The sequence below is a fragment of the Elaeis guineensis genome, chromosome 10 (assembly GCF_000442705.2).
Source record: "Elaeis guineensis isolate ETL-2024a chromosome 10, EG11, whole genome shotgun sequence".
NCBI lineage: Eukaryota > Viridiplantae > Streptophyta > Magnoliopsida > Arecales > Arecaceae > Elaeis > Elaeis guineensis.
In genome coordinates this window covers 80,907,979-80,918,799 of record NC_026002.2, presented here as the reverse complement: position 1 = coordinate 80,918,799, position 10,821 = coordinate 80,907,979, and the positions used below count along the sequence as shown (strand labels likewise).

Genomic DNA, 10,821 nt, shown 5'->3' with positions numbered 1-10,821 from the left:
TGCTCGTATCTTAACTTAAAAATATATATTAAATTTAAAAATTATTAAGATAATTGAAAAAGTATAGTATGATCAAAATGATCATAATAAAATACCTTAAATTTTTATGTACGTCATTTATTCTCAATCAACCACTGCCAATCTTCTGGAGACACATCATTTGGACGACTCTTTTTCCCATGGTATGCTTTGTGTAAATTATAAAGTCGACTTCTATATTATCTTTGCACTTTTTTCATAACATGTGGGTAAATATCATCGGAGAAAGAAAAACTATCTTAAAAACCATATCAATAATAATATTTATTTACAACAATCAATCAAATAATAATACTATATAAATTTTCTAATAATCATAAAAATTTATTTATCAAAATAAACTATATATATATATATATATATATATATATATATATATATATATATATATATATATGAATCTTCAAGAATCCCCATATTGCCTTGATATCATCATCAGATATATTTTTCTAACCTTTAACTTGAAGAGTGCAAGCTGCCTAACACATACAGTTATTTCTGATTTGAAATACTTGGCATGTTCTCTACATACTTTGTCAAATGGATGAGAAAATTGAATATCAAAGTTTTTTTCCTTCACTTTCTTCTTCGTAAATTTTGCATTAATGATAGGCCCATGCCCTCTCTTCTTAGAGGTACTAGAACCTATTAAAAAAATTTTAGTAAACTAGACGATACATATGTAACTCATAAACTAATAAAATAGAATATAAAAAATAAATTATTAAAAATTAATTTAAACTCACTAGATCTATCAGATTAGAATGAGAAAATAGCAAAGAAAAGGATGACAAAAATTAGAAAAAAAAGTTAATACCTTTGGATTCTCTTGGTTGTTTTTTTAATCCTATTTCACGATGAGGCCACCAGCTCGTCACTTAGTTAGCATCGGCCAAGAGCAAAGATACCTGATAAGAAAGAAAGGAAGCCCTAAAGCACCGTCAAGAAAGGAAATAAACCCTAAAGGGTGTTGCCAATAAGAAAGAAAATAAATCCTTAGCGTGCTACCAAGGAAAGAAGGAAATAAATTCAAAATCACATTAGGATGGGCTGCCCCTTAGGAGGGAATGGGAAAATCATAGACGTTGCCTACGAGGGAATGAAAAAATTAAGCATCACCTTGGGAAGGAATTGAAAAGTCATGATTTCCAAGTGATTTCCACTTTGAAAGATTTATCATGAAGTGGTGATGTGGCATTAATCAGACGGTCAATAAAGGATAATTATGATTTCCATATATAAAATGAGCTCAAATCCAAATTAAACCACTTCAAACATTATGGGTGAGGCTTTAAGCTGATTCAGATCTCCTACGGGCAAAATCATGACAAATTAAATGTGATATTTTCTTTGCTTTTCCAATTTTTCTTCACAATTCATAAAACTCCATGTCTATATCTTAATAAACAATGATACGTTTTTTGATTATATTACATGTTACAATATTTCAAATATATTCTTATTTATTATGATTTGTAATGATGTCATTTCATTCATGGCACAAGCTTCTTAAGCTCTTGCTTCATACATGTATATCATCTAACTAAATTAATTAGTTATGTTTAAAAATTATCTTATATAGAATATTAATTTTTAGGTATAAAAATTTTGTGGATCATAAATATATAATCTTGCTAGATTAAACGATAAACACAAAGAAGTTCATGTGTGTGTATGTCTAGTCTTTTTATCATCTGAACAGTATACAAATCAATCCATTTATCTGATCAGATCGAATCTGGATATTAAATGGGGTAAACAGATTAAACAGATCAGACTCTTAAAACCTGAGTGCTTTTTTTAAACTTCTTTTTAGGTTAAACATAACTTAAAACTAATAAAAATCTAATAAAAATAAGCGAAAACTATATCTGAGCCTTAAGGATATGTAATACGTAAAGATACATATATATGGTTATTGGACATGATATGATCTAAGAAGATTATAGAACTTGATGTGAACCATTTTGGATACTATAGATAGAGATGGATAGGATTCATGTGCGAGATCAACTATATTAGAAGCCAAGTTATATGCTAAATTTTCAAAGGACATAACTTGAGCATACGATGTCTGATTTCAATAATTATTTTAAAAAATTAGATAATTTTTTGAGATCTACACATTTATACCCTCTAATAGGGGATAGTCTGGTGATCAAGTCTAAATTTCTTTGCTTAGAATCCAAAATGAGCTAATTAAATCAAAAATTTCTTTTTTGGATAAGGTTTTGATCGAGTATATCTCTTAATTTGAGAGAAATCAGATGGAGTAACATAAGACAGAGTTTATGTAGTAATTAAAATCTACCATCTATATAGTTTTAATTTTTTTGAGTTTATTTTTACTAGTAATATCTATTTTAAAAAAATAAATCATATTAAAATTGAAAAGATGAATTCGATTGAGGTTGAGTGAGGACATACGATCTTTATGAGTATAACTATATAACTTATTTTTTGATGAATAATGACATGAAAGATGATGTTAAATTTTGTGATGATATCTGATATTGTCACAAATAAAATATTATTTATCATGACTATTTAGTGATGAGTAATATGTTGTCACTACTATACGATAATTATGACGATAATATATGTTGTCACTATTATACTCAATATTAGGGACAAATGTTAATATCGTTATTAAAAACTTAATAGCAGTGATAATTTTTTAAGCCGTCACCATTCTATCGCCATTAATATTTTCAATTCTTGTAATATTTGTAGTGGCATATTACCTATCATCATAAATAATATTTTTTTCTGTGATGATATTTTATATTATCACAAATAACATACTGATCATGATAATTTTTTAGTAACGCACTATATATTGTCACAAATAATATTTTTTTATGATAATATAAAATATTATCATAAATAATACGCTATTAGTGATGGCTTTCTAGTACCGTATTAAATATTATCATAAATACTGTAACTTTTGTGACGATGCTGGATGTTGTCACAAATGACATATTATTTATGATCACTTTTCAGTATATATATATATATATATATATATATATATATATATATATATATAAAATATTATTTATGACTATTTGATTTATTATAATGGTATTATATATCATCATTATTATATTCGATATGATATCAGTGACAAATGTTAATTCTCACTAAAATCTCAACAGTAACGACCGTGTTTCATGTCGTCACTGTTATGTCGCCTACGGTACTCTCAATTTTTGTAGTGAGAATTTTTCTTCTGATAGTATTGTGTATTGAAATATCTGTGTCGTGTAATCACATCTGGCGGCGCTGGCCCGTGTTTGGTAACTATTGCATCCGTCAAGCTAGACCCGGCCAACTAAATGACGTATACGACCCACAGGCCGGCCCAAGTATTCAGAATGGTTATTCAGCAACTAGTTATAGCTTCGACTTAAAAAAGGAAAAACAGACGAGAGAGGTCATATTTACATCTATAAATGAAAACCGAATAATTATTGTTGATGTGCATGCTGCATGTAAATAGACAGTAATGATTAAAGGTGTAAGTTGCGGGACGGTAATAGATCATTAAGATACACGTGGAATCTTTAGCATATATCCCCTCTAATCTAGCTCCCACCATCACCCTTTGACATGTTATGGTTCCATCGTCCAATATAAGCGATGAAATCTCTCTATCTTGTCTATATTTAGCCATATATCTCCTAAATTCCCAAATAATTAGCCAAATCCCCCTCAACCAACCTTTGCATCAATCCAAGAAACAAGTAACGTAGGAAAGGATGTTAGATATGTATTTGCACCATTGTTATTTTTCATAAGTCACCCACCCTCATGGAATATTTTGCACAACCTGAAAGGAGCTTCATTATGCCCTCATCAAACATTGTAGCCTTTTTTTTTTTTTTTTTTTTTTTCATTTTAATAAAAAGGGCGGTCGATATCATCTGTTTATTTATTCAAAAAAGACATGTAACTTGTGGGAAACTGCTTGATCGATCCCTCACCGAAGGGGTAACGACCCACATTAAACATAGTAATGCATAAAAGAACAAGCCAGAGCATCCTAGTTTGCTATGGGGAACAAAAATCAACAACAGAGATAGTTTAAACAAAATTAATTCGTCCATCCAATGACAAAATCAATAGATTTATCCAGTGACTGGAGAACAGCCTGTAACTTCTTAACTGCTCTTAGCCTTTTCAGACGGTGGATCTAGAAAGATACGAGCTAGTCTCCCTGGCCGCGGGAAAAGTACAAACACCGCGTCAGCTCAGTGGCATGGCTCTGGAGGATACCCGCACATGACGCGTTAGGAAGAAAGGGACAAAAATACAGCTAAAAGATAAAAATTTCTCATGATCGAATGTATAGAGCACACGTAGTCCAAACAAAGATGATCGATCGCCGTCACCGTTAGTAGCCGGCGTCTCCGCGTGGGAGGCCTCTAAAGGCCCCTTTTAAAGTCCACCAAAAAGAAAACTCCCTTTAAAGACCGTTTGCTATGTGTAACGGGAGTATAGCCTTATAAATTTTCTTTCCAAAACTACTAAATCCTTTGGGTTGCTATAAACAGATTCGCAGAATTGAAGAATCCCATGCCTATGTATATAAAAAGTTGGAGTATGGAAACGTGAGTGAGAGAGAAAGTGGTGTGGCTCCTCACCGTCCCCCGCACCACGGATTTCGGAGCGCGAACGCGAAACAACGAACGAGGGAGAGACTAGAGGCGGTTCTTTAACGCTCACCATCACCATCGTTTCCCGGGCTTTTCTCCCCGCCCCCTTTGTTCCCGATCTCGAATCTCTTCTCCCTTTCTCTATCTCTTGGCGTTAGAAATAAATTAATTCTCGGAAATTCCGGCCATGGTCACGATCGCCGGGGCCAACCAGACGAACGCAGCCACCACCAACCCCATCCTCTCCGGCCCGAGGCGGCGTCTGATGGACTCCGGCGACGCGGAGAGGTTGTTCCAGTCGGAGGACGACGACGACGACGAGGACCCCGACGCCCGCGCCCACTCGCCGGCCCCCGGGCGGATATCGGCGTTGAGATGGCTCTTCTTGCGGAGTACCGCCGGCAAGGCCGCTGGCGGCAGCGGCGGTGGAAGATTGGGGAGATGGAGCGCGTGGAATATTGGGGCGCTAGCGTTCGCCGTCCTCCTGTCGGTGGTGGCGCTTTCGGCGTTCTTGATTTCACACCGGATCGGTGGTTTGTCGGAACGGCAGGGTGTGGTCCACCAGATGGGCGGTCGTGACGAGGCGTTAAGAGCCATGTGGGATATCCAGGAGATCGCCCGGAGCCGCCATCCACCTCCGGTACGTCGATTTAAAACTTCTTTCATTTTAATTTATTGCAGTTGTTGACCAGGAATTGTGAATTATCGTGCTATTATTATCATACTTTTGATTTTGCCCCTTTTTTTCTTGGGTATGATTTTGTTCACATGGACTTCGTACCTTTTTTCCGTCGATCTCTGTGCAACCGGCTTCTTAACATGAAAATTAGCTTTTCTTGAACCTCAGTGATTTTTATAAAATTTTAATCGATATGTTTCTCTCCAGAAAAGATATCGTGTAGGTAGCATTATTTGTGCCGATTTCTTAATTATTATTTATGATTCACCTAAATCTTTTTGATGAGATATTAATTTTAGCCCTCGAAGAATGGATTGGAAGAATAATCGATGAGGGAGAAGGTGGATGAAAAAAAAAAATATTTTGATTCAAAAAAAAAAAGTTATGCATTGTTCTCTTGCCCTTTGTCAAAATTAATAAGAGATATTTTTATAAATATATAAATCTTCATCTTATATATTTTATTAATCATTCTTTATATCTTATCAATTTGGAAGAATATAAATTAATAAATTAAAATGAATGGATAATTTTTTATTTTCATTCATTTTTTTAAAAAATTTTTGGAACCACATGATCGATGGCTCCCATCCATTATTTCAACTCCATTCATTTTTTTTTTTATGATCTTAACTAAATACAAGATAAATTTTTTATTTTGATATGGCTGTACCTTTTTAATATTCCTAAACTTGCCATGTTTGATATACAGTGGTGTAAAGTTGGATAATATCTTAACCTATGTACTGTCATCTGTGATGCATGTGATGGTGCAAAGATGCACAATATTCTGATACGAGCTTTAGTTGAGAAGTTGTGTGTTAATATTAGGATATGTAAATGAATACCAAAATAGATATATTAAGCAACTACATGATTTATAATAATGATATAAAAAATTCGAAAGAATCATATATTATATGTGAAATAAATGTTATAGTGTATATGAATTGGAAACTAAGAATCATTTTGTAATTATGGCAATTTTTTCTAAAATGTTTGTGGTATGCTTCTCAAAAATCTAGAATTTACATAATTATTAGACTTTTTGCATATTAGTTTTGAAAAATTAAAAGAAGACATTGGTAAAAACTAAGAAAATTTTTTGTTATTTGCATCTTTTTTTAAAAGTTTGGCATTTTTAATGATGATTATATTTCTAAAGTTTCAATTTAAATAGGAAAATATTAAGAATGTCATCGTTGGTTGCTCAAAGTTGCACAAAGCTATCTTATACCCATTATATAGGTATAGATAAAATATTATCAGTAATTATTCAATACATTATAGACATTTCTTCTATCTCCATTTGAGAGTTGGAATTTTTTTTCTTTTTCTGCATATAGTTTTAATTTTATATATGTTTTTATCTTTATTTAAATTCTTTTCCATTTTCTATATACAAATTCTCCAATTTAATTGAGAGTTAGAAATGTAAATTTTCAAGACAAGCAAATACAAAAATCAATGGCTTAAATTGATGATGCTAGTTTGTTAAAGTTTGGATTACTCAAACCATGTCTTCAAATATGTGTCTATATAGTCCAAAGTTTTGATAATTAGCTTTAGATCTTCCAATCAAATAGCAACATAAATTGAAACATATAGGTGCATGCTTATGTGGTAGCGTTTGCAATTTTTCATGAATTTCTCATTCTTCACTTAACAACAAAACTAAGATTTTTAAAATCGTCCCAAATCAGGCGGTTCGGAGCATGCCGAACTAGACTAATAGGGAATCAAGACGGTTTCGGCTTGGAAAGTGACACACGCCGACATCGAGGGAGAAAGAGAGGAAGAGAGAGAGGAGGAGAGGGAGAGAGAGGAAGATGCCACCGGAGGCCGGCAGTGGCCTGCTGCGGCTTGGTTCATCCAATAGAACTATTAAATGAGAGAGAAAGGAAGAGAGAGGAGGGAGCGACTCATTGGAGGAAGGACGGGATGGCGGAGGGGTTGCCAGAGCTTTTCGGATAGCCGCTGTGGCTAGCGGAGGGCAAAAATCATGCGGGTGGAGTCACGACTGCGAAATAGGGGCGACAGCCCTTATTCATGCATCGGTTCTTTCTTAAAGACGGAGATGAACTGTGAAGCCGATAAACTATTTGTCGGTTTCACTTTTTAAGAGATTTTTTTAAAAAAATTAAAAATAGTGAAGTCGGCAATCGAAATGTCGGCTTTAATTTTTTGATTTTTTTTTTAAAAAAAATAAAAATAATGAAGCTGGCAAATGGTTTGCCGGCTTCATTTATGTTTCGATTTTTTAAAAAAATCCGATGAATCAAGGGCAACACTTTTGTTTCACACCTACAGCGCTGCGCATGTGGACTGTGCCGTTCGGCAGCCATGGAGGCCAGTCAAAGGCTATCCAACGGCCATGACGGCCAGCCAGAGGCCGTCCGGCGGCCTTCGACTCTTTTCTCTCCATCTTTTTTTTTCTTCCCCCCTCTCTCTCTATTTCTTTCTCTTTCTCTCTGTTTCCTTCTTTTTCTTGTTTCGGTTCGCATCGGTCCGATACAGTATGGATTTGTACCGCCGATCGATTGGTACAGACTCTAGTACCAAATCTGTGAATCTTGAGCAAATTTTTTTTTTTTTTAAATTTCTTTTTGAAGATCAACAAATTAAATGATATTTCTATTCTATTTTTTACTTGTTCTTCTCCCTCTTAATCAAACTTTTCTTGCGAAGAAGTGGCTAAAATTTTGATCAACTTCTAAGATGACTATCCAACTAGCTTGAAACTTGTGTAGCATTTGACCTAATCATATAAGCATTATTGATTGGTTGGTAAATGTTGCCTTTGAAGTACCATATTTTAACTAAACTACATAAGTACAATATTACATTTCTCAACACTAACCATTGGATTTCCATTGTTTGATAGGTTGTGATATGCCTAAAATTTTGTTATTTGATGTGCACAGATCCCTGAGATTTGGATGAAACCACATAGTGATCGCTACCATCAATGCATTGAACGTCCGAGGAAACATCAAAGTTAGCTCTCAACTATTCATTATTTTGACAATTTTTTTTTTAATGCTTTTTATTTATAGCATATTCTTAGTTTAACCATGTCAACAACATTCTTGTTGTAGAGACTAGTGATGTCACGGCTGGATATCTTATTTTTCATGCTAATGGTGGCTTGAATCAGATGAGAATGGGAGTACGTATCAATCTCCCTAAGACAATTACAACTAAATAATATTGCATGGCTTAACTTCTATTTTTCTGAACACAGATTAGTGATATGGTTGCCATAGCAAAGTTAATGAATGCAACACTGGTAATCCCTACTCTGGATCATCATTCCTTTTGGACAGATCGAAGGTATTTAATATTTCTATTGTTCAAGTAACTATAGATAACACTATATGTTTGAGGAATCTTTTTTAAAATTTGATTTTTGCAGTGAATTTAAAGATATATTTGATATGAAGCACTTTATCAATGTCCTTAAAGATGATATAATGATCGTGAAATCTCTTCCACAAAAATATGCAACAATTAGGCCTTATCGAAGAGCACCTATCTCCTGGTCTAAGGTAATGTACTGAGAGATAGTTGTTTTACTTTTTTTTTTTAGATAATTTCTTGTTGAACCAATATTATAATCAATATTTTTTTTATAGGTTTTCTATTATAAAGCTTTTGCACCAGTCTTGAAGAAGTATAAGGTGGTCATGTTTACTCATTCAGACTCTCGGCTTGCAAATAATGGCCTTCCACCTTCACTTCAAAAGATTCGATGCCGTGCAAATTACAAGGCACTTCGATATACGCCACAAATCGAAGAATTGGGGAAGAAACTTGTTGAAAGGTTGAAAAATGAAAGCAACCATTATATTGCACTCCACTTAAGGTATACTGTTATAAATTTTGATATATTTATACATAAATATCTATTTTTTTTAATAAGAAGTTCATCAACATTTCAGATATGAGAAGGACATGCTCTCATTTACTGGTTGCAACCACAATCTATCATTACAAGAGGCTAAAGAGCTACAAGATTTGCGTTATAACGTGAAGCATTGGAAGGAGAAAGAAATTAATAGCGAAGAGAGACGAATGCAAGGGGGTTGCCCAATGACTCCTCGGGAAATTGCTGTATTTCTAAAGGCTCTGGGCTATCCTTCTGCAACAAATATTTATATTGTTGCAGGGAAAATTTATGGTACCAATAGCATGAATGCACTAAGGGCTGAATATCCAAATATTCACACACACAATAGTTTAGCAACAACAGAGGAGTTGAAGCATTTTATGATGTACCAAAACCGGCTTGCTGCTCTAGACTATCTCGTCGCCCTTAAAAGTGATGTTTTTGTGTATACTTATGATGGTAATATGGCTAAAGCAGTGGAAGGTCATAGAAGATTCGAAGGATTTCTCAAGACAATCAATCCTGATAGGTATGATAAAGTGGTATGGTAGGTCCAATCAATATTTTGAATGTTGAAGTAGTATATTAGGTTCGATCTATTTTTGATTCTATATACAATCTAAAGTTGAAATTTTTGACATGTCTCCAGACAAAGGTTCGTGAAATTAATAGATCAGCTGGATGGAGGAGCAATAACTTGGGATGAATTCAAACATAAGGTGAAGAGGGATCATGCTAATCGCCTTGGTGGTCCATATGAAAGAAGAGGAGGAGAAACTCCACGACTAGAGGAGTACTTTTATGCAAATCCTCTACCTGGCTGCTTGTGCCAAAAAACATACAGATAAAGTTGGAAGTAGTTATATTACACATAGATATGCTCAACGATATATATATTTGGTTTCATTTTGCAAAGTTCAACACTTAACACATCGAAACATCATGTATAGGTTTTTTTTTTTTTTAAATTTTGCATTTTTTCTCCATATAGGGTTTTTTTAGAATTGATGGTTTCAACAAGAGTATTACTTTGTACAACGACAATTCTTTTTGCAATTCACTTGATTCTTTATTTGAAATCCCTTTTGTTCTGTATCATGATCCTCTGATTTGAATAATTTATCATTATTTTTTGAATTAAGATGTCTGAATGATGATGACTACAATGAATCAGGAAAATTTACGTTTGAAGTTGATATGAGCATTAAAGCAACATCAATCAATACATATCAGGAGTTTCTTAATTTTGCATCATCTCAATTCATTGATGGCAACATTCAATCTGGTCAACTCAAGAGATTTATGTTCATGGGATGTGGCCAATTCTCTGTGTGTTTTTTTTTTTTTTTTTGGGGGGGGAGGGGGTGGGGGGGGCGCAAAGAACAAGCAATTTCTCTGGATTGCGCATATGCCAAATTCAGAGTCCTCCAAGATTTGTGATCAACAAAACAATTTGTAGCAATGTAGTACAAGTAGTTTATGTAAGATGATCAATTCATATCACTCTAAATTCAAAAGTGATTGGCAAAGAAACTACATCCTACCACCTTGAG

At 33.8% G+C, this 10,821-nt stretch overlaps 2 protein-coding genes across 2 annotated transcripts in view; one reads left to right on the top strand and one right to left on the bottom strand.

The window, feature by feature from the left end:
* Window positions 1-4,669: 4,669 nt before the first annotated feature.
* Window positions 4,670-10,347, top strand: LOC105050566 (O-fucosyltransferase 19). The gene is made up of 8 exons (XM_010930648.4): window positions 4,670-5,340; window positions 8,304-8,376; window positions 8,478-8,548; window positions 8,624-8,712; window positions 8,795-8,927; window positions 9,015-9,244; window positions 9,321-9,797; window positions 9,918-10,347. Exons 1-8 carry the CDS (start codon window positions 4,888-4,890, stop codon window positions 10,114-10,116), a joined length of 1,725 nt encoding a protein of 574 aa, XP_010928950.1. The 5' UTR covers window positions 4,670-4,887; the 3' UTR covers window positions 10,117-10,347.
* Window positions 10,348-10,675: 328 nt separating this feature from the next.
* The window catches only part of LOC105050565 (fructokinase-like 1, chloroplastic), a 2,057-nt gene continuing 1,911 nt past the window's right edge, over window positions 10,676-10,821 (bottom strand). The window contains exon 2 of the mRNA XM_010930647.4: window positions 10,676-10,821. This exon is cut by the window's right edge and continues 748 nt beyond it. The gene's annotated coding sequence lies outside the window, so the exon portion shown is untranslated.

Bases quoted from the DNA above. Each gene is read 5' to 3' on its own strand.
- LOC105050566 (XM_010930648.4), top strand. From the start codon at position 4,888: ATGGTCACGATCGCCGGGGCCAACCAGACGAACGCAGCCACCACCAAC. The intron at 9,245-9,320 runs GTATACTGTTAT...TCAACATTTCAG, and splicing joins TATATTGCACTCCACTTAAG to ATATGAGAAGGACATGCTCT. The intron at 9,798-9,917 runs GTATGATAAAGT...ACATGTCTCCAG, and splicing joins AAGACAATCAATCCTGATAG to ACAAAGGTTCGTGAAATTAA.